Source organism: Saccopteryx bilineata, chromosome 6 (genome assembly GCF_036850765.1).
Source record: "Saccopteryx bilineata isolate mSacBil1 chromosome 6, mSacBil1_pri_phased_curated, whole genome shotgun sequence".
NCBI lineage: Eukaryota > Metazoa > Chordata > Mammalia > Chiroptera > Emballonuridae > Saccopteryx > Saccopteryx bilineata.
This window is the reverse complement of record NC_089495.1, coordinates 195,141,216-195,164,717: the sequence shown is the minus strand read 5'-3', so window position 1 is coordinate 195,164,717 and position 23,502 is coordinate 195,141,216. Positions and strand designations below refer to the sequence as shown.

The window sequence follows — 23,502 nt, the reverse complement described above, 5'->3', positions numbered from 1 at the left end:
TTATAGTGTCTTTTCAAGTAGACTTTATTACTGATGCTTGGTTTTAGGTCAGGTTTGTTGATAGGAAGGCACATTCTGCCAAAGTGGTTCAGAGGCCGTATACAAAATGGTTAAAACCACCAGAGTCATTCTGTTTGGGTTCATAACCTATCTTCTCCACCTAGTATGTCAACAGGCTAAGTTTTCTTTACCTATCAAATATGGATAAAAGTTACACCTGTCTCATAGGGCTGTTGTAAATATCAAGTGAGATAATGCATATAAAACATTTAGGATAATGCCTGGCCTGCAGTGACATTTAATAAGTGTTATTGTTCAGTCTCCTTTTTAGTGTTTATTTCCCTTCCTAGGATATTACAATGCTGTTTCCCCCCCCCCTTAGTTGTAAGTACAGTGTGTCCGTAAAGTCATGGTGCACTTTTGACCGGTCACAGGAAAGCAACAAAAGACGATAGAAATGTGAAATCTGCACCAAATAAAAGGGAAACCCTCCCAGTTTCTGTAGGATGATGTGGCAGCATGTACGCATGTGCAGATGATGACGTAACACCGTGTATACAGCGGAGCAGCCTACGGCCATGCCAGTCAAGATGTGGACGGTACAGAGGAAAGTTCAGTGTGTTCTGTGGCTCGCTAAATTCGAATCTGTGACCAAAGTGCAACGTGAATATCAGTGCGTTTATAATGAAGCACCACCACATAGGAATAACATTAGTCGGTGGGATAAGCAGTTGAAGGAAACTGGCAGTTTGGTGGAGAAACCCCGTTCTGGTAGGCCATCAGTCAGTGACGAGTCTGTAGAGGCTATACGGGATAGCTACCTAAGGAGCCCTAAAAAATCTGTGCGTGAGCCCACATCGAACTGCACTGAATAGGTATGAAACTGGGAGAGTTTTCCTTTTATTTGGTGCAGATTTCACGTTTCTATCGTCTTTTGTTGCTTTCCTGTGACCGGTCAAAAGTGCACTATGACTTTACGGACACACTGTAGAATACATACTCATTGTAGAAAGTTTGAAAATTGAAGAAGTTCTAAGTTCTCTTCTACTGTTCCACCACCCCCAGCAGTAATCACAGTTTACATTTTAACATCTGCATCTAGTTTTTTATACTTATATTTATATATTATCATACATGTATATATGGACATATACATTACCGTATGAGATCATTCTATGTGTGTAATATGGCATCTTATTTTTTTTTAACTTTTTTTTGAGGTTTTTTAAAAAAATTTTTTTAAATTCATTTTAGAGAGGAGAGAGAAAGGGAGAGAGAGACAGAGAGGGAGAGAGAGACAGAGAGAGAAGGTGGGGAGGAGCTGGAAGCATCAACTCCCATATGTGCCTTGACCAGGCAAGCCCAGGGTTTCGAACCGGCAACCTCAGCATTTCCAGGTCAACGCTTTATCCACTGCGCCACCACAGGTCAGGCGGCATCTTATTTTTTTTACTTAACACATCTTAAACATTTTCTCATATCATTAAAAACATTTATCCAATCATCACTTTTGATGGTTACATAATAGTCAACCACAGTATATTATTTTGATGGTCTTACTCATTCTCCTTTTATTTGGCATCTAGTATTTGGAACTTTTTTGGTTGGAGTTAGGTTGCTTTTAGATCGTTCTAATTTAGGCCAGGCTTTCTTTCTTATTAACAACAGGTTTAGAAGTTGAGGCTTGTTTGCTTTTGAGATTGATTTTTTTTATTTTTTGTCTGTTAAGTGTGTGTGACTTAAGCTAGGATTTGAAACGTCAGACCCTATATTCTCTGACTTGTGCCTTCTATTCGGGTCTATCTCTATGCTTGTTTGCCTTTCAGTCTTTCTTTGATGAGTTTCATTTTATAATCCTGCGCTGGAAGAAGGATAAATGGAAACCATGATTAGTATTTTGGTCTCTGACCCCGCAGTGCCCCATGAATGCCCAGGAGCTGGCCACAATAAACACCAGTTGCATGTTAATAGATCTTTACTGAGGTAATCATGCAGAGAAGTTTCTGGTGAGAGGACTATCCTAAATCGTTCTTGACAAGGTTTACTGGTTTTGTTTCAAATTTCTTGTTTTTCCTGTAATGCCGGGTTTAAAGTATGTTAAAGCTGAGTGCATTTGTACTTGGGAATATAATGAGATCTTGTACTTTTTCATTTTCTGAAAACCAGCCAAGAACAGCAGTCTGAAAAAGAAATTCGTATCCAAAATTGCCAGGGAAGCCTGCTGTTTAGATATGCTTTCTGAGAAACCACATGGCAAATGAATGTCATCTTTGTCTCAAGTCGCAGGAGCCTGGCCCTGCTGGTGAATCGCGCTCGCTGATCTGAGCTTGGTTTTTAACTCAGTTATTGCAGTGGCACTGAGCAGCCCTTAAAGGCCAGTGGTTTGTGACCTAGGAGGTTGCTTAAAATGGTATCAGTCTGTGTGAGCCTGACATTGTTTCTCATTTGCTTTGTTTGGTTCCGGAACTGCTTGGCAGCTTTCTTCTTTATAGTTCACTCTCGTGGCCTCTTAGTTTCTACTGTTAAATTACAGGACGATTTTTATCTTAACCACATGTGAGCCAGAGAGCTGAACCCAGACGTGGGGCTGTGTGAATTTGAGGAAGGCATGAAGAGTGATAGGAAATCATTTAGACCTAGATGACTTAGGACAGAAGATCAGAAATGAACCCTAAGATCTGTAAATAGTATCTTGGCACCTTGGGCCCCAGCCAGTGCTGTCCTGAGGTCATTTCCATGTGGCTTCACTGGAAGCACACATGCCAAATGGCATATATCTTAAAATCCTAGAAGCCATCGCTTTTCTCAGTGAACTGTTCCAACCCTGTGTCATTCAGAGAAAGATGGGCTTTCAGCCCCTGTTACATCTCCAACAGAGGTGTCTCCAGTGTCCCTTGTTCACTTCTGGTCATTTCTGAGAAGAAGGGGGCGTCCACAAGTTGGAAACTACTTCATACCATTGCTTAAAAGCTCTTCCTGATGATAGGGTTTTTTTTATTTCATCCAATTTTATCCCCAGGGAACATCAACCCATGTGTTTGGTTATTTCTCACAGGAACTTTGCAGAAGGTTGGCATTTTCTGCCCTTTCCACTGTACAGATGGAGAAAGTGAATCTCTGGCCTTTAGCCAGCACTTAGTATTGTGGTAACTTGACTTGAATAGACCTTACCAGCCCTATGCTGACTCTTTGTTACCGGGCAAGCCACTAAATTCTGGTACTCCCTGTATTCACTGTTGCGTTGGTGGAGTCTTTGTGCTTCGTTCTTTCTGAAGCTAAGAGTGTAAGTGTGAAATTGCCTGACCAATAGTGGGTGTTAGGTGATGTTTCATTAAAAGTATTGACTAGTGTCAGAGCCAGATTCAGTTTTGATCTCTGCCACTTGGTGACTCAGATTAATTCGGCAAACCTCAAATTTTCCATTTATTGAATCAGGTTAATAATAATAGCTGTAAGATCAAATGAGATAATACACGAAAGTGCTTCGCATAGTGACCGGCTGATGTTTTTAAATGCTGACTATTATTATGACTATAATCATTCTGCAGGGAGCCCTTACATCCCGCCCTCTCACCAGGGCAGCATTGCTCTGGCTTCTGCCTTCCCTCCCTTTATGTCTTCTTGATTTACTGGGAATAACGACGTCAGCATTATACGAAAATGAGATGGGTGTACAGGCAATGTCTCTGGCCCCTGGAGAGTCGTGTTGCCAGAACTGGGGATTGGGAGTGAACTAGCCCTTTTTGTCCCGCTCACAGAAGAAGCACCCCTGCTCATCCGGCTGTGTCCTCATGGTCCCGAATCCTTAGCCCATGGTCTTTACGGTTTTATTCCAGATAAATCAAACCATTGTTGAAAAGAATAAAGGACTGTCGCTTAGCCCTGGCTGGGTAGCACATTTGGTTAGAGTGTCATGCCGATACACCAGGTTGTGGGTTCGATCCCTGGTCAGGGCACACACAAGAATCAGCCAATGAAAATGCATAAATATATGGGACAACCAATCATTGTTTTTCTCTCTCTAAAATCTGTAAATAAAATTTAAAAGGGAAAAATAGGACTGTCACAAGGATCTGGGACTTCTACATATTAATACTTTTGCAGAATAGGCATACACTCATCTTTTTCAGATTGTTTTAAGTAAGAAAAAAGAATTTTAATGATAAAAGTCCCTATTAGGACGTTAAGTGTTTCTGGAAAAATTGAAAATCTCTCTCGTATACCCCCCCCAAGACGTGATGTTAAGTCTTTGACAAGACTTGATAGCCATTGCAGAAAAATTCTGACATGCCTTCCAGATAGACTGGAAGCTAACTCCGCTTTTGTTGCAGAATTCTTTTTCTCAAAGGATATTGAGAGAATATTTGGGGAGCATTCTTTAGGTTGTAGATCTGTGCCCTTCATTACAGAGGTGTTCCCAGCAGGAGGGCTCACTTACAGAGGTGTTTCTATACTTTCCAGAAACCGAGTGCTCTCCACTCACCAGTATACCCAGTGTAAGAAAGCCCAGGCTGTAAAAATCGAGGCCTGCAAAGCAGCTTACTCAGAGAATTTTATTTGCATTCCTAACGAGTTTTCTGTAGGCATTTTGTTCTTCCAGTGTATTTAAGTTGGATCCTATTTAGTCAGGAGATACCTTTTAAGACTCCCTCTATTAAGTAAAGTGGGACCAGTTTGTATTTTAGCTTTCAGATTTGCTTGGCATTCTTTGGGCTTCTTCTTGTTATCTTGGAAATTTCCAGCCTGAGAAAGTATCCAGAGGCACAGCTTGCGGGGATTCTTACGTGATCAGCAAGCTCTTTTCGTGAATTATTAAGCAACGTTAAAGCAGCAGCTCGGTATAATTGGTGTTTGGGTATTCTTACCTTCTGAAAGATTAATATCGCTGCGGGAATGATGATACGTTTGACATCGCCCTCGCGTGCTTTCAAGTATCAGGAACATCATCTTCTGCTCTATTCTTGTGCTCTACCTAAAGAAGACACTCACTGTTATTCTAGGAGGTTTCCTTCTTCTAAGCTCCATGTTTGCTAACTCTCTGAAAGTTTGCCTCTCACAGTTTGGCTTCCTTAAGTGTGACATTTATAACCCAGTTTTAGAGCTACCCTTAAAATAGAATTTTCTTAAAAAGCACTGATGAGCCACCAAGACCAGAGAGAATTTTGATGTCCATTTTCCCTTGCAGCTTTATGGTAATCATGACACTGGATGAGCTATTCGTTTTGATTTTGGCTTGCCTGGGTCCATTTGGAGTAATTGACAGAACCTTATTTAACAAACTTATATTATCCTCTTAGGTTTATTTATTGATTACAGATTTGCAAAGCTTCTCAAAAGCCCAGTGTCTTACTAATAATTGAGGGACCGCAGTAAAAGGTCATTTTCAAGTAAGGACGTAAAGCTTAAGAATATATTTCTTTATTAAATATTTATTGAGAACTCTTTTCTGCTGGCCTGACTCTGAAAATATACAGGGTGGAGCAAATGTAGGTTTGCAGTTGTTCCTATGGAACATAATAATCAATAAATAATAATACGAGGATAAACTTGCTGTTTCACATACTCACAATTGTGCACCTACTTTTGCCCCACCCTGTATCGGATGTGCCTCCTACTCTTGTAGCTCCCACTTTATAGAAGGAAAAGGCAGTCAGGGAGGAGGAGGGACTAGAGTTTGAGCTGGGCTGCAAGGGCGGATGGGTGCTCTCTGAACCAAAGACAGAATTCTACTCAGCAGAAGGATGCCGGTATGGGACATATGTACCTGAAGGAATTTTGAGTAATTACCGTAATATTGAAATACGAACTCGAACTCGTAAGTCCTTTCATTTACAGGGTGGGGCAAAAGTAGGTTTACAGTTTCTTGTATAGAAAATAAGCCAGCCTGACCAGGTGGTGGTGCCGTGGATAGGGTGGCAGACTGGGACACAGAGGACCCAAGTTTGAAACCCCAAGGTCACCAGCTTGAGTGTGGGCTCACCAGCTTGAGCACGGGGGCGCTGGCTTGAGCGTGGGTCATAAACATGATCCCATAGTCGCTGGCTTGAGCCCAAGGTTGCTGGCTTGAGCAAGGGGTCACTCGCTCTGCTGTAGCCTCTGGTCAAGGCACGTATGAGAATGCAATCACTGAACAACTAAGGAGCTGCAACGAAAAATTGATACTTGTCTGTTTGTCCCTATCGGTCCCTCTTGCTGACTCTCTGTCTCTGTTAAAAAAAAAAAAAAAAAAAAGGATCAAATAATTAACAATAACACAAAAGTAAATTCTGTATATCTTGTGTACTCACAACAGTCAACCTGTATTTCACCTAATTTTACCAGTGCCCTGTATCTCAAGTGTGATGCTTATTTAAAAGAATATTTGTGTTTCATTGTTTAAAATTCTACAATTCAAACTTTTGCCTAAGTTAGAGTGAGCATCCGTTCTTCGCAGTATAAACGTGTAAAAAGGTGAGGCCCTCCTCGGAGACCCTGACCACAGGACTGCTTCCCTCTAGACTCCGGTAGCACGTGTTGCCTTGACACGGAGTCAGCTGGGGCTTCACGGTCGGCATGCTAGGTAGGGCTCATCTATCTCACCAACCGGCACTGCTGCTTTAGGGCCATGAGCGAATTCCTGTATCTCTGACCCTCCGTTTCCACCTCTGTGAGATGGGATGATACTACTTTTTTATGGACTGTTCCAAGGATTACATGAGTTAATGTGTGTAAAGTGCTGAGCACACCTAGCACATAGTACTCAGTTAGAGGTGGCTGCTGTTCCTATTAGCAATTGTCAGCATGTAGTAATGCCAGATTGTAGCTTGTCTTTCTTCATGACTCATCCACCTCAGTTATCTCCACTTCTAGTGTCAAGGGTGTAAGGTATTTTTCCCCGCCGAGAAGGAAGGAAGAGGGCTCGGAGCCACCAAGTGTAGAATAGCAAAGGCTTTATTGAGTACAGTGCATCCCGCCCGGCAGGGTTCCCTGGCCCCGAAGAAAGAAAGATGGAGGCCAGATGGAGGCCAGGGAAGTTTCACGGATTAAACCGCATGGGAGATATTTAAAGGGGTCCCTCTAGGGAAGTCGAGCTAACATGACGTGGTGAAATCCCACTGGCTAGTAGACGGTCGCTTTTTTCCAAACGGTTCCTGTGAAGCCTCTTTTGGCGCGCTTGGTTGTGGGCAGTCCCAGCCAAAGTTCGTGGGTCTGAGTTCCCCACATGACCATCCCCCATTATCCACCAACCTCACAAAGGGATCCTGCCACATACTTTTATCCTGCACACACCCTCACTTAGCTACACCCCCATCACCCTTACTCCTGTCCTGTCCAGCCTAGCACAGTGTCTGACACAGAGAAGATGCTCTCTGTGTCTTTATAGTTAAAGAGGTAACGCTACATAGTAGCAGTACCATATCTTGTGAGAACCATTTCTCTCTGATTTGGGGTATGAACGCTCCTGTGGGTTCTTACTGTGGAAAATCAGAGTCATGAGAGTAGGAAAAATGTGGCTTTGGTCAAAACTTTATTACTTTTGGCCAAAGGGCTCTTATAAAACTCACAGAACCAAAACAAAACAATAATAACAAAAAGCAGGTGTGTTGTGATATTCAGAATAAGTTGTGAAAGTTCGTGCCAGAGCCAAGTTGAAGTAAATGCTCTGTAGTAAAACTGTTTTAAAGAAAAAATCTTTTGCTTTTTTCTTTTGTTTACACCATTTACTGAATCGTGTCCTTATACACACGCATAGTGTAGATACAGAGCCCTCGCTAAGCGGGAGGCTCTCTGGATTCGGTCTGCAAGTTGGTTGAGGCTAATCAGCTGACCCACGTCAGAGCTCTTGGCATTATATCCCCAGCCGGCTTCGAGGCAGATCTGTTTGTTTTACCCAGGCTTGAGGTCTGTGTTTCATTCCAGTCTTCTTGGTACATATTTATATACATGCAAATGTTTTCTTTAGTTGGAAATCTGGTCATCATCCCATGTATTGATTTAAAATGATCATTAAAAGTTTTACAACTTTTCTTCCTTATCGGAGAAGCATTAGGAAGACTTTATAAGGGCCTAATGGAAATAAATTTTGGCATGACCATAATTTGAATCAGAGGAAATTGCTCATTACAGTTCTCACACAGTTCACTTAAGGTGCAATATCTTTTGAAATCAAAGGGTTTAGTGCTTACTTCATCTACACAAGTTGTGATTTGATTGTCAGCTTCCTTGCTTTTCTGCTTGACTATCTTCTCACTCATCTGCTGAATGATTACTGCATCACCTGGGAGTCTTATCCTCTGAAGTCACCTCTCCCCAATCTAGAATCCACTCCTAGATAGAGACAAGATAGGGTAAACATCTTCAGTGTCACTAAATCAATGCCCTGAGTACCTTTTGACCAACCTTCATACGTTTTCTCTATTGCTAACCTTCAAGGACTGGTGTTGAAGGTGTGGAATGGCATGTTGGTGGCTTCATTCAACTTTTTAGCTTTTATCAAACTTCCATGCTGTCTTGCTAAATTCCAAAGGTGTGTTCTTTCCTTATTCTTGGCCACAATTAAACACACCTGTGACGGGGCATCAGCCTGACTCACCTGTCCAGAAGAGATGATGTGTTTGAGAAACCCTGTTTGTGACACTGGACACAGAATTATGAGAGCTCAAGTACAGACTGTACAGAAATGAAGCTTGTCCTTCAAGTTTTGGCAGGTCTCTCTTGGATGGTTTTTAAGGGACATCTCCTGATGCTGTTTGCACAATAGATTTCTTCTTCTTCTTTTTTTTATTAAGTGCAAGGCAGGGAGGCAGAAAGACAGACTCATGTGCCCCGAATGAGATCCACCCAGCAAGCCCTTTATGGGGCAGTGCTCTGCCCATCTAGGGCCATTGCTCAGTAACTGAGCTATTTTAGCACCTGAGATGAGCCCATGGTACCATGCTCAGTGGGGCCAACTTGCTCAAATGAGCCATGGCTGTGGGAGTGGGAGAGAGAAAGTGAGAGAGAAGGGCGATGGTGGAGAAACGATGGTTGCTTCTCCTGTGTGCCCTGACCAGGAATTAAACCTGGGACTTATATATACTGGGCCAACACTTTACTGCTAAGCCAACAGGCCAGGGCCACGATAGACTCCTGAGGTGAGACTTTCCAGCAACAGAGGAGCAGAACTAACTTTGAAACAGGTCTAAACCCTGTGCCTGGGGTGAGGGCCAGACCTGTCTGTTCATATGGGCCTGTGGCCAAAGCAGGTGAAGCCATGCTATACATTCTGATGTGTTTAGTTGAGCATGACTCTGCTGATTCAAGATAGGCAAATTGTCGGTGTCATTACTGTGAGTTACCACTTGTGATGAAACTTCAGCCAGATCTTCCCAGTTGTTCTCCGGGCCAGTTGTGCAACTGACATTGTACATGGTATAATTTGGAATTTCAGAGTTGCAAAGCTGTGTGAGAAGAAATCAGTTCTCATCAGCCTTCTGTTCTAATACCTTCTGGAACCCGGGGGTTGCTATGAGGAAACAGGCCAGATTCATCTAACTTGGCATTTCTCACGCATAGTTCACTAGGACGCCTCTGTGTGTATGGTGTGTGTCCCGCGCTGTAGTTGGAGCTCATTAAGCCCAGTTCTTACAGCAACAGCAGCCACTGTTTAGGTTCCTCATGGGTTTCCTCCATCTTCCAGAAGGGGATGTAAGGAGGTAGTTCCCACTTACCACTCTCATCCTGGTGTGCACCAGACACTAGGCTATGCACTTCACCAGTACTGCTAAGCCTCACAACTTCCCTTGTGGGCTAGACACTGTTGTCCTGTATGAAAAGTAGGGAGAGTGAGGCATATGTTAGATGACTTGCCCCAAGGTACCCAGCCACCAAGGGCAGAGCTCCCAAGGGGCCCAGGTCCCTCTGCCTCAAAGCCAGGGCTCCTCCCAGAAACCTGTTTGCTTCTCCAGCAGACATTGCCTTTTATTTTTCTGTTGCCCAACAGTGTTCCTGGCCTGGTAGAGCTGCCGGTAAAGTTGGCTGATGAGCTTCGAATCGTGTCCAGCGACCTTGAGTTGAGTCACTGCCGCTCAGCCTCAGGGTCGTGCACATACTGGGCTCAGGAAGTGCAGCCAAGTAGTCAGCATCGTTCATCCCTGTGTCACAAATGGTGTCACAAATGGGGAAACAGATCCCAGTGAGGTCACTTAACTTACATGAAGTCCCAATCGTTGCTGAGCAGTGACATTTTTTAATGTGAGGGCCATCAGATGTATTTAGCATCAGCCAAATTCATAATTCCTCCAGTCTCCCCACGTTTGTCACTAACACGGGCTTATTTCCAGAAACGCTTCAGTCTCTTTCAATGCTTTGCTGTTTCCCCGTGGGAACTGACTTGCCCCCTCTTATCCTGATTGACCTCATTTGTAGAAGGAGGACAGTAACGACCCCTACCTTAGAGAAGGGTTAAAGGCAATGGTGCAGACAGAATGCTTAGCTCCATGCCGAACGCACGGCACATGCTCACACAACACACTTCTGTGTTTACGTGTAGACTCAGTAGCAAGACAGCACTGTACCCTGCTGAAACGGAGGGAGGCTGAATTTTGGGTTGAAAAAAAAAAAAGCATACTTGAGATATAGCCCATTTCCAGAGACCTCATTGTTTAAGAGACTCTCATCTCTCCCACTCTTGCTCCGGAGTTCCCGCGCCAGAGACGCAGCAGCACTCCCACCGACCACACCCACCGCACCCTTGCTCGCCTCTCCGCCGCCGGGAGCCAGTTTGCGCCGCCGCAGCCGCCCAGCCCACCGCCATCCTCCGCAGCCATGTCCACCACGTCTGTGTCCTCGTCCTCCTACTGCAGGATGTTCGGCGGCCCCGGCACAGCCAGCCGGCCGAGTTCCAGCCAGAGCTACGTGACTACGTCCACTCGCAGCTACTGTCTGGGCAGCGCGCTGCGGCCCAGCGTCAGTCGCAGCGTCTACTTCTCGACCCTGGGTGGCGTGTACACCACCCGCTCTTCCGCAGTGCGCCTGCGGAGCAGTGTTCCTGGCGTGCGGCTGCTGCAGGACTCCGTAGACTTCTTGCTGGCCGACGCCGTCAACACCGAATTCAAAAACACCCGCACCAATGAGAAGGTGGAGCTGCAGGAGCTGAATGACCGCTTCGCCAACTACATCGACAAGGTGCGCTTCCTAGAGAAGCAGAACAAGATCTTGCTGGCCGAGCTCGAGCAGCTCAAGGGCCAGGGCAAGTCGCGCCTCGGGGACCTCTATGAGGAGGAGATGCGGGAGCTGCGCCGGCAGGTGGACCAGCTCACCAACGACAAGGCCCGCGTCGAGGTGGAGCGCGACAACCTGGCTGAGGACGTAATGCGGCTTCGGGAGAAGTTGCAGGAGGAGATGCTTCAGAGAGAGGAAGCCGAGAGCACCCTGCAGTCCTTCAGACAGGATGTCGACAATGCTGCTTTGGCGCGTCTTGACCTTGAGCGTAAAGTGGAATCCTTGCAGGAAGAAATTGCCTTTTTGAAGAAACTCCATGATGAAGAAATCCAGGAGCTGCACGCCCAGATTCAGGAGCAGCATGTCCAGATCGATGTGGACGTCTCCAAGCCTGACCTCACAGCTGCCCTGCGTGACATACGTCAGCAGTATGAAAGTGTGGCTGCCAAGAACCTTCAGGAGGCTGAGGAATGGTACAAGTCCAAGTTTGCTGACCTCTCTGAGGCTGCTAACCGGAACAACGACGCCCTGCGCCAGGCCAAGCAGGAGTCCAACGAGTACCGGAGACAGGTGCAGTCTCTCACCTGTGAAGTGGATGCCCTTAAAGGAACCAATGAGTCTCTGGAACGCCAGATGCGTGAAATGGAAGAGAACTTTGCTGTCGAAGCTGCTAACTACCAAGATACTATTGGCCGCCTGCAGGATGAGATCCAGAACATGAAGGAAGAGGTGGCTCGCCAGCTTCGTGAATACCAAGACCTGCTGAATGTTAAGATGGCTCTTGACATGGAGATTGCCACCTACAGGAAGCTGCTGGAAGGCGAGGAGAGCAGGATTTCTCTGCCTCTTCCCAGCTTTTCTTCCCTGAACCTGAGGGAAACCAATCTGGATTCACTCCCTCTGATTGACACCCACTCAAAAAGGGCACTTCTGATTAAGACAGTTGAAACTAGAGATGGACAGGTCATCAATGAAACTTCTCAGCATCATGATGATCTGGAATAAAAGTTGCACGCACTTGGTGCAGCAATATATATTACCAGCAAGAATAAAAAAGAAATCCAGCCTGACCTGTGGTGGCGCAGTGGATAAAGCGTCGACCTGGAATGCTGAGGTCGCCAGTTCAAAACCCTGGGCTTGCCTGGTCAAGGCACATATGGGAGTTGATGCTTCCTGCTCCTCCCCCTGTTCTCTCTCTATCTTTCCCTCTCTCTCTAATAAAAATGAATAAATCTAAAAAAGTAAATAAATAAAAAATTTGAAAAAAAAAAATCCATATCTTAAAGAAACAGCTCTCAAGTGCCTTTCTGCAGTTTTTCAGGAGCGCAAGATAGATTTGGAATAGAAATAAGCTCTAGTTCTTAAGAACCAGCACTCCTAAGAGTTAGAAAAAAGTTTACAACATAATCTAGTTTATGAAGAAAACTTGTGCTAGAATACTTTTTAAAAAGTATTTTTGAATATCATTAAAACTGCTTTTTCCAACAAGTATTTGACCAATGCGTCTCTGCTTCAATAAATCTTTGTAAAACTCAAAATAAAATAAAATAAGAGAGAGACTCACATCTGATCTGCACATATGTTGTTGCCTGTAATTGCCCAGACATCTTGAGAGATGTCATCAGACAGGGTCAGAGGCAATGGTGAGTGACGTCCCGGTGTTTAGTAGACAGTAGTGAGTGAATGTAACCTCAGTACATCAGCACTTTCTGTCACACTCAGAGCCCACCCTTTTCCATTTTCCTAAGCGGTCAGGGGATTCTAAATAACCGTAAGAGGCTTGTTTAGTCCTCCAGCCTTCTGTGACCTCCAGGAAGAGAGCTGGAAACCCCAGTGTTTGTTCCTGTCTGCACAGCCCACCTGCAGGAACGAGCCTGTGGCTTTGGGCTTGGCGTGCGTTTTGTCTTGTCCAGAAGGATCGTGTCTTATTCTTTGGATTGTCTCATTCTTTCTTGAGACTTGTTTGGAGGTTCTCGTAGGGGAGCACAGCTACTCGTATACCCTTGACTGAAGAACTGTCCTCTCCTCTAGTGGGGAAGCTCGTCCTCTTCGACTGAGTGCGCAGCTTCGGCAGGGACGCACATGGAGCGGGGAGGGAGGAAGGGGACACCCGCCTAGCCAGCCAGATCAGCCGAATCAACCCTGGCGATCAATGGGGTGACAGATGTCGCAGCCAGATCGCCCTCACATCCTGGATTATCTCATTCTTTCTAAAGTGTGTTTCTTGTACTAGAAGTTCTTCTGTTGTCTGGGGGGAAAAAATAAATTGGACATGTCCTTTATTGCTGAATAAACCAGGATGGGAGACCTGCTTCTTATCACTCCATATAAAACAGAGACTTTAATCAAGTGAGCAAAGTCTTCCTTCGATTTCAAAAGAATGTCGAGAGGGAATATAAGCTCCGTTCACTGCTTACTCTGCAGTGGGCCCTCTCAGCGCCTTGCCCAGAGCCTCGCTGCCTGTGGTGGTGCCCACAGGACACCTGCTGCCTTGATTTCTGTGGCCTCCCTGTTTGTTTGACTGGAAACCAAGGGCACTGCCATTCCTTCAGCCAGTGTTATGCATAGTGTCGGAAAGTGGACAGAGTCACCACCCTCGGGGAACTTTCATCCTGGGCAGAGAGACAAATAAAAGAAAATAGATAAGATGACAAGGTGCTATGACTGTTGTGAAAGAAAGAAACCAGGGGCTGAGACAGGGAATAATGGCAAGGAGGCGACCTTTCTAGATGGCCAGAGAACCGGACGTCTGAGCTAAGGCCTAGGATGAGGAAGAACTGGGGATGAGCTGTCCGGACAGAAGGAGCATTTCCCTGGAGGCCAGAGAAAGTGTGGTCAGTTTGAGGACCTAGGATACAGTGTGGCTCGAGGGTCCTGAGCACCGGGACGAGCTGCAGGGAGGGAGGTGGGTGGGGCCGCTGGAGCCCTAGTGAGAGGGGGTTTCATTTGAAGTGTAGTGGGAAGCAAGGGTGAAGCGATCCGATCCGTTTCTCATTGGTAATCATGTTTGTTGCTGTGAGATAGTGGTTGCCTGAATTACGGGTCGGAGGTGGAGAAGGGGAAAAGCAGCCGGATTTGAGTTATACCAGTATTTCAGAGATTGAAGGGCTGGACACGGGCCGGGGCTCTGAGGGAAACGGAAGGACCAGGGATAATGTGCGCACCTGAGAAGGGGAAGATTGGGAAGGAGGAGCAGGGGTGGGGGGGGCAGGAGGAAGGGCAGACTGCAGAGTTTGGTTGTAGCTGTGCTGACGGGCAGACTTACACAAAATCATCAGGGGCCGAGATATCCAATAGGGTCTGACCCAGGCGTGTGAGTCTGGAGTACAGAGGAAAATTCTGGTCTCGAGGTATTGATGTGAGAGTCCCGTACAGAGAGGACAGCCAAATCCTAGCCCCGGTCAGCACACTGCGGCTTGCAAGCCAATGCGGCTCTTTCACAAAATACCACGTGCGGGCGCTACCTCGATAAGTAATGTACCTACCTATATAGTTTAAGTTTAAAAAATTTGGCTCTCAAAAGAAATTTCAATCGTTGTACTGTTGATATTTGGCCTTGTTGACTAATGAGTTTGCCGACCACAAAACCTAGGGGATACTGACATACTAAATGGTGGCATTTCCTTTCACTAGTGACAACAGCTCAAGCTATCTACATGGCCAGTTGGAGAATTTCCTCCTTCAGGGTGCTGGCTGTAGTAAAACTGTGGAGCTACAGTTATTTTCCTGCAAGATGTCCACTTGAAATTTATTTATGCCACCAGCAACCATGAAGGTGAAATGCTATACTTGGCGCCGTAAGACCATTCCCTGAGCTTGTTTGCAGAAAAATCCATATCTGGATGGTGTGACCGAGTCATTAGCAGTGACTGGCTGGCTGTGTTCTAATAGGTCAGGTGTAACTTAAGCCCCGAAGGCCTTTGGGAAGTAAATTAGTCTGAAGGTGGCTGAGATAAAGCCAGGGAGCTTGTTGTTGCCCCAGATTAGCATCAAGGGCAAAAAAACTGCCATGGAAATCAGAAACCTAGAGGAAACTTTCCACCAGAGACAGGCTAGTGACTTTGGAGGATTTTGCTACCAGGAAAACAAGGAAGGCGCAGAATCAAGCTCACCGAACAGGAGGGTTTATGAGACACACTTGAATAGCTTCTTTAGCATCAAAGTCTGGTGTCTCCACCCTGGGAGTCTGACCAAGGAGCTCTGGATTGGGGCTCAGGAATCTGTACTTTTACCAGGTGATTCTGGTGCAGGTGACCCACGGAGCACACTTTGAGAGACATTGAATCTCAAAAGACCTTTGAGGTCTAGGCAGCCCTCTCTGAAATGGGGAAATAGAGGGAGGGATTGTCTTGAGTCACAGAATGTGTTGAAAAGCCAGGCAGGTCTCCTAACTCACATTTCTTCATGTTGTAGTTGACTCTTCATCCTAACAGTGGATAAAAAGCCAGTCTTCTCTCCTAATTGCCGACTCCCCTCCCTTCACTGTATTTTCTTTTCCAAAGCACGTATCTCCTTCTAATGTAAGAGGAACTTACTGTGTTAGTTGTCTCTGTCTTGCCTCACTAAAATCAGCTTCATACGGGCACTGATTTCTTTTTCCTTATCAACTGAGGCAGGGAGGCAGACAGACAGACTCCTGCATGCAACCCAACTGGGATCCACCCAGCAACTCCCTGTCTGGGGCTGATGCTCTGCCCATCTGGGGATGCTGCTCTATTGCTCTGCAGCTGAGCTATTTTAGCACCTGAGGTGAGGCCATGGAGCCATCCTCAGTGCCTGGGGCCAACTTGTTCATTCAGACCATGGCTGTGGGAGGGGAAGAAGTGGGGAGGAGCGGTGAAGCAAATGGTAGTTTCTCCTGTGTGCCCTGACTGCGAATCGAACCCGGGACTTCCACATGCTGGGCTGATGCTCTACCACTGAGCCAACCGGCCAGGGCCACAAGGGCACTGATTTTTGTTTGTTTCACTGAAAAAAACCACTCCACCCTGGTGGGGTGTTGAATGAGTGTGGAGTGCTATGGTGGCCTTCCCAGAAATGGTTTGGCGAACTGTCACTATTGGAATTTCCCTCTGTATCCTATGTGCCTTGGACAGCGCCTGGCCCATAGTAGGTGTTCAGTGAGTATTTAATAAGTGGATGAGTGGCTGAAAAATATGTTGTTGAACTATAATAAGTTAATGAGCAGTGTGGGGAAGTGCCGACCCTTAGGTATTGTTAGCCCAAAACAGTGTGGAATACACTTGTTTGATTCTGGTTTGGATCAGATGTTACAGGAACAACTTGTTTATAGGAGAGTAATAGAGGTTTTAAAAATAATATTAATATTAATATTAATAATAGCAACAGTTATTAATAACAACAGTGATGACTCTGCCATGTATGTACTATATGAGGTTCTGAGCTAAGAACATCACACCCTTAACACATCCAGTCCTCATGACAGCCCAGTGATGGAGGGACTGGTATTGTGTTTCCCAGAGGAGGAAACTGAGGCTCAGGGGTCTAAGGCTACACAGTCAGTAGAGATTTAGGGTCTGTTATCCGAAAGGTGAAGTCACACATTCAGTATTAGGTCTGGGGCGTTCTCCGGAGAAGGAACTGAAAAAGCTAAAGACTAGGCAAGCATCACTTTTTGGGGTGTCCTTGGGCCAAGAACACCAACTCTTAGCTGGTAGGAAACCGCAGGCTGGAAAGAAAGATGCATTTTTCTCAGCCTGGCTTTCCAGCGTTCCCCCCACTCTCCAGTCTTTCCATCCTTGCCTTACAAAGAGTCTTTGGTCTCGGGCTGTTAGAGTTTTCTCACTCCTCAGACAGCCTCCCTGCAGCGGGCCAGGGAAATTCCTGTGGCGACAGGTCACTAAGCCGTTTCTGGGGAGCCACTGTAGCGCTCCGCACTCACTCCCACCCCGCCCTGTAAAGGAGGGGGCAGAAAGAGGCCCCTCCACCCACCTTCCTCTGCCACTTCCCTGTCGGGTCTCAGGAAGGGGCTGAGGGAGAGGAAGACTATAAATCTCTAAGCCTTGACTGAGCCTTTTGAGTTCTCACAACCTGTACCTATAAAAAGAGTTGTGAGCTCACAGAATTTATCACCACCTGCTGTGGATAATGTCGCATTCATTCCCACCCTGCCAGCCAGGACTGGCCTCGCTCGCTCACTCAGAGTCAGTGAGTGTGCCACGCACACAGCATCGAGCCGCGTGCCCTGTGACTGCGGGCACGGGTCACACACGGCGCGCCCCTGGGCTTCAGGGAAGAGAGGGTTGTCAGACGCCACGCCCTCTCTAAGCACACAGTGGACCAGGCACTGTGCTAACCACTCTACAGCCCTGATCTCATTTAATTCTAATCATAAGCATGGCGAGGCACTGCTGTCTCACTTCGTAGACGAGGAAGGCCCAGAGAGACTAGCAGCTCACCAGAGGTGCACAGCACTTGCGAGAGCAGAGCCGTGTTGTACACATGCAGCTTCACAGCAGCTTGGCCCATGCACTGCGAGTCTGCTCCTGCTGCACGGCTGGGTCAGAGCGCGGACTCGCATCTGAGCCCCCGACCAGCTGTGGGACTCAGGCAGGTCAATCAGCCACCCTCTTGGTTGGCTCGCTCATCAGGTACATGGGGATAATGACATACTCAGATCATGAGGCAGCTGTGAGGATTAAATGCATCAATATACGTAAAGCACTTCGTGGCTGACACATAGCAAGCACGGTGTGCGGGCCTGCTGTTGTGATTTGTGTATCGAGGCCTGTTTTCTTCTATGGGTGATGGGAACTGCGAAGTTTCAGGGTTTCTCTAACCCCCCACCTGCGGGTTGTGTCTTTAGTCCAAGACACTTACAGATAATCCACAGGAAGTGCTTAGAGCAGAGCTGACATATGATGATCCCCCAATAAATGTTAGCGCCAGGACGTTGGGGGTGTGGGGAGGCCGGGGTGGGGAGAGCACTTGGTCTGTAGTCTGTATCCGTCCTCCTTGTGTGGTATCCGGGAGGTGTGGTCACCGTCCAGATGCCCGTCTCCTGGGTAGGACAAGCACTGGGAGACAACCGTTACTTTGCAGACATCAAGTTACTCTTAAATGAATGTAAACAGTAGGGGAGATGAGAGTATGATTCAGTAAGTTCCTGGTCAAGGAGCAGCCAATCTGAGAGACTGGTACCTTGAACTCTTACAGGGATAACTCATCTCAGGAAAGCTTGATGGTGAGACCACGTGTCCTCCTCTCCCTTCCCTCCGGGTGCCTTTGAAGGGCGGCCTCTGTGCTGTTCAGCCACTGGCCTGGGCTGATTTGTGACTGCTGTCCACTTGTCTTCTAGTTGAAGAGCTGGACGGTGGAGGACCTTCGGAAGAGGCTCCTGGCCCTCGACCCCATGATGGAGCAGGAGATCGAGGAGATCCGGCAGAAGTACCAGTCGAAGCGGCAGCCCATCCTGGATGCCATTGAGGCCAAGAAGCGGCGGCAGCAGAACTTCTAAGCCCGGCCTGGCGGGAAGGTCCCTCTCCCGCATGGCAGTCGGGGCGCTCGTGAGCTCGGGACTGCTCGCCCACAGACTTGTCGCCACTCCTGCGCCGTCGCTGTTCCACGGCACCTTTGTGAACTCAGGAACGTGCGCCAGCGGGAAGGGCCGCCTCGCCAACCCGCGGGCCCGCCGTCTCCTTGGTGTGTGTGTCTGAACTGTTCAGGTGGATGATTGCAGAGGGTCTGTACTGGCGCTTGTAAACTCAGAGTTTTAATCCCCAGGAATAGAGACTCCTCGTTGAATGATAGCTGGGAAAGTCTTACATTGTCTTGTGTTTTTCTTCTCCCAATAGCTTTCAATTGCTCTTTCTGGAAGACTTTTTAAGAAACTATAAATATGCATATATGTATAAATTATGACCAGATTCCCCACTCGATGTGGTGGCATCTCTGTACAGGTACAGTTTTAAACAGTTTGCCTCTTTTCTGTAAGATGATGGTACTGTGGAATGAGGGCAGGCGACGCCGGGGGCTCTGGGGTCACTCAACTCCCGGGAGTTACCCTCACGCTTCTGCAGGGCTGCATTTCAAAATGAGGTTCGGGCCAGCCTTCACCGCGGTATCGGCCTTGTGTGGGTCTTCCTGGCTTCTGGAGCTACTGGTGACGTCCAGGGCAGAGCCCTGGGAGTCACGTTTACTCTGAGTCCCAGGGGAAGCCCGGCGCCCTCTTTGTGAATTGGCCTCCGCGGTCCCAGCGCCTTTGGTCCACCTCCACTCTCCCAACTGCCTAAAGTCACAGCACAGATACTGCCCAGTGCCTTAAGGGGAGCCGTGACCCAGTGAGGGGACAGGCCTCCCAGGGACTCGCAGCAAACACGGGGCTGTGTTCAGTCCGCAAAAGGGAAAAGGGTTTTCCATGTTCTCACTGTTCACGTGAAGATCACACACGGGGCATTTTGCTCTGCATTCCATAGAGATGGGGGTGGAAGGCATTGGTTTTGTGATCCACATTCAACTATGTGACTGTTTCCTTTTTTATTTCACTGCTAAGGGGTCTGGAAAGGATCGTGAATATCAGAGTAAGATTGGTTCTCCAGGAGGCTCAACCCAGACACGTGGAATGGCTGAGCTGGAAGGGACCCTTGACCTCATCTGATCTGACCGAGGCTTGGAGAGGGCCAGTGACTTGGCCAGAATCACAGAGCCAGTTCAAGTAGGAGCCTGGGACTAGACCTCAGGCTCCCCTAGTCCTGGTTCACTGAACCCAGCAGCCCCTTCTCCAAGGGAAGAAAGCTGTGTCAGTTTTGGTTAAGTTCCAGGGAAGTCTGCTAATGGGAACTTGCTCTTGCTTTGTCTCTTCTGGGGGTGAGATGACGAAGAGATTCCCAGGGAGGCCAGGTCGTCCTGGGTCAGCCATTCCATGGCCTCCGCACCATCTGCCCAAGAGCAGACGAGCCTCTGTAGGCAGATTTAGGGCCAAGAGCAGAGCAGAAGGCTCATCAGACAGCACTGAGTCCTCCTGCAGCCTTGGCTCAAGGCCACCTGTCATTTAGTCCCATAGCAGAGAAGAGACAGTTGGGAAAGGCAAATGTGTTTTTATTTTCAAATATCTCTTCCTCTCAGGGGCTGTGACTGGGTCTACCGAAGGATCCTGCAATTTGACTCCATAATGGCTTTTGCTTCCCAAACCTGGGAATCAATGGAAAGGCAGGGAATGTTCTGCTTCTGTGGCCAGATTCTATCCTTTGCAATTAAAGCAAGTTTTAAAAAATGCAAGAGGCAGTTATTGGTCTGCAGGGCTTGGCCAGTTAAGCAGATGTGTGGCCGATAGAGGACAATTTGAGGATCCCACGGGAATAATAAATGGCAGCTAGCATTCATTGACCACTTATGATTTGCTCCAAACTTTGCAATAATAACTCTGTGAGTTAAATACTTTATCTCCATTTCAAACTGATAAGAACAAATACTACGCTTGATCTTAGCCAAAAGGCCGAGAAGCGATTTTATCTCCATTTCAGACGAAGAACAGGCTCAGAGGGGGAAAATGTTCTTTCCCAAGGCAGGACATCTACTAAAATTGTAGGGTCGGGATTCATAGCATCACCATATGGGATCAGTATTTACAGAGGAACGTCTTTTTCAAACGAAGTTACCACCTTTTCTTGCATGAACTAAATAACTTCTAATGTGTGTTTTTAAGCTGGGAAACAGCTGAATTAGTAGTCAAGTCTGACGGCCAACTAAGTGAGATTAAAAAACCAAATCATGGAGCAGGCTCTCCCCCACACCATCTGCTGTGAAAATTAACAGCCCTGCCTCATTCTCTTTCTTTTTTAACAAGGACTTCACACCGGGCCAGACAGGGAGGCAATGCCCATTTTCTCCCTTCCAAAGAGAGATCTAAGTAAAAGAAGGTTCGGTTCATTTCCCATAAATATTCTTGTGTCTTGATCTGGAGTTTGTTTCAAGTATGTGTGCATCCAACAGGCTAGTCCAGCAAAGGACACTGCTCACCAGTCCAGCGAGACAGGGTCCGTTGCCAGAAATCCATCTGGGCTCAGATAAACTTCCTGACAAGGTGTGTTTGTTTTCTAGTGACAGGAAGGCAGGGGAGCAAGCCCTAGGCATTCAAGAAAAACCTTTTTCTTGAATACTGAATTCAAGATAGATGACTGTGCTCTCATTGAGCCCTGTCAGTCATTGCCTGAGCATTTGTGACTCAAACTTCCAGGGGACTCTTAGCCCCTTACTTGTCCTCGCCTTCTAAGAAAGGATGACCCACACATAATTGTGTTTAAAATTTTTTTCCTAATTCTCTAAGAATATCTTAATTGCTTCCTTGTCAGCAATTTTGAAGCAAATTTCTATTTTTCTTTTTCCATTGTCCCTTCTCTCAAGCATTGGATTGATGGATGAATGTTTTGGTGGTTGACTGGCTGGCTGGCTGGTTGGGTGGGTGGGTGGGTGGATGGATGGATGGATGGATAGATAATAGACCAATGCAATACTCAGAAGCAACTTAAGAACTATAGCCTTAACTCCTTGAGACTATATCAGGGGTCTCAAACTCAACTTAGCATGTGGGCCGCAGAGCAAGATCACAGCCGTTCGGCAAATACAAGTAGGCCCCTAGGCTTACTTAATTTTATCCAAAATATTTTGAACTTAGTTTGCGGGACGCACAAAATTGTTCGGTGGACCACATGCGGCCCGCAGGCCACGAGTTTGAGACCCCTGCTATAGATTCTGATCTAGGTAACATTTACTTGGCACCTAGCAGATGGCAAAATTTATTATACCATTTAAAACTCAATATCTCTTAACCAATACCAGGAATAGGAATAACACAGGTTCTTATAGATCCTACAGATGTTAAAAGGCTAATTATATGAACACCTGTATGCTAATAAATTCAACAATTTAAATGAAGTGGACAAATTAATCAAAAGATACCAAGTACTAAACTCAAGAAGGAGTAGATAATCTTAAAAGTACTATATATATAGAAATATAATAGTTCTAGGAGATACAGGTATTAGTGTCCTCTTTTATAGATAAACTGAGGCCCAGAGAGAGAAAGTCTGTTGCCCAAGGTCACACAGCTAGAATATGGCAGAGCCAGGATTTAAAGTCAGTTCTTCTGATCCTTATTCCAGAGCCCTTTCTAGCATACCATGTTGCCTCTAAAGATCGCAGCTCCTCCTTTACAGGAAAATTGTTCCCACCCGCTCCACCCCTTCCCACTCCCTCCCCTCTTAAGAACCATGTTTGTGTTTTCATCAAGATTATAGTAACTGTCTTTGGAATCCATGTTCTTATTTGCGTTTGGGGGAAAAAAATCTCTTCTACCAGCTTGCACTCAGACCAACTTGGAAAAGAAAAGCATAAATGCTGTTGCAGATGTACATCTTAAAAAATGTGAAGTTTGTAGCTTTAACTTTTTGTAACAAAAACTAGTAACACTGGCTTAAGTGCTGACTTGAAATGCTGTTTTATAAGGTTTGGATGTAAATACTCTGTCTTATCAGTGGTTTGTATATGTGTGAGACATAGCTTCCTTCACTGCCTTTTTTTTTTTTTTTTTTTGAGATGCTTCCTATATGCTCTTATTTTGGAATTGTTTTTCCTCCTTCCGTCTTCCTACACCTTGTCACCTTTGTTTTAAATAAACCGTCCTTTGGACCACAGACTGTCCTCTTTTTAAAAATGAGATCCTCCATCTGTTGCCTGGATAACGGTGGCATGGCCCTTCTCAACGGCGACTTTGTGTAACGTTTATTCTAGAATCCAGAGCCGGGGGGAGGAAGTAGGGTAGGGAGTAAACTCGGGTCAGACACGCACCGTGTGCCAGGGACTGAGCTGGCTGTCAGGGGTGTAAAGATGAACCAGACACAGTTCTTGCAGCCCAGCCGCGGCGTCAAGTCAGACAAACCAGAGCAACACTGGCGATAGCCCAGTGGAAGGGAGTTCAGAGCCTGGGGACACGTGAGGAGGAGTGATGATCAGTTCTGCTAGAGTGTCTAAGGAAGCTTTTCTGCACTTAAAAAACAAAAACAAGATGGCCAGGAGGAGAAAGGGAAGGGAAGTGACCGAGAGAAAGCATCCTGGGCGGAGAAACCAGCCTATTCAAATAGTCTCATGTGAGAGAATTATCAGCACCTGACATTAAACCAAACCTCAGTCACAGCTAAACACGAACTAAGTCCTCACTTAACAGTGTCAGTAGGTTCACTTGAAGTAAAGTGGTGGATAAGTAAGCCAGTTTTACCATAGGCCAGCTGATGGAAACTCAAGCCCCTCTGGCATCTCAGCGTCAGCAAGGAAGCCACATTGAACAAAGTGGTGTTATTTCTTCAG

At 46.5% G+C, this 23,502-nt stretch overlaps 2 protein-coding genes and 1 non-coding gene across 5 annotated transcripts in view; 2 read left to right on the top strand and 1 right to left on the bottom strand.

Moving 5' to 3' along the window:
- STK4 (serine/threonine kinase 4) overlaps positions 1-22,832 on the top strand; it is an 84,781-nt gene extending 61,949 nt beyond the window's left edge. Inside the window, exon 11 of one of the 3 annotated variants that reach the window (XM_066237919.1) lies at positions 18,500-22,832. In XM_066237919.1, coding sequence (XP_066094016.1) covers positions 18,500-18,658 — 159 coding nt within the window. In that variant the 3' untranslated portion in view covers positions 18,659-22,832. Of the gene's footprint in view, positions 1-10,659; positions 12,677-18,499 lie in introns of those variants that run through there. The other 2 variants (XM_066237917.1, XM_066237918.1) reach the window with 2 other exon arrangements.
- KCNK15 (potassium two pore domain channel subfamily K member 15) overlaps positions 1-23,502 on the top strand; it is a 284,394-nt gene that overhangs the window by 226,257 nt on the left and 34,635 nt on the right. The gene's annotated exons all lie outside the window — the stretch shown is intronic.
- Positions 20,457-20,647, bottom strand: LOC136309665 (U2 spliceosomal RNA). Its single transcript, XR_010726348.1, has one exon. It is a non-coding gene; the product is annotated as a U2 spliceosomal RNA (small nuclear RNA).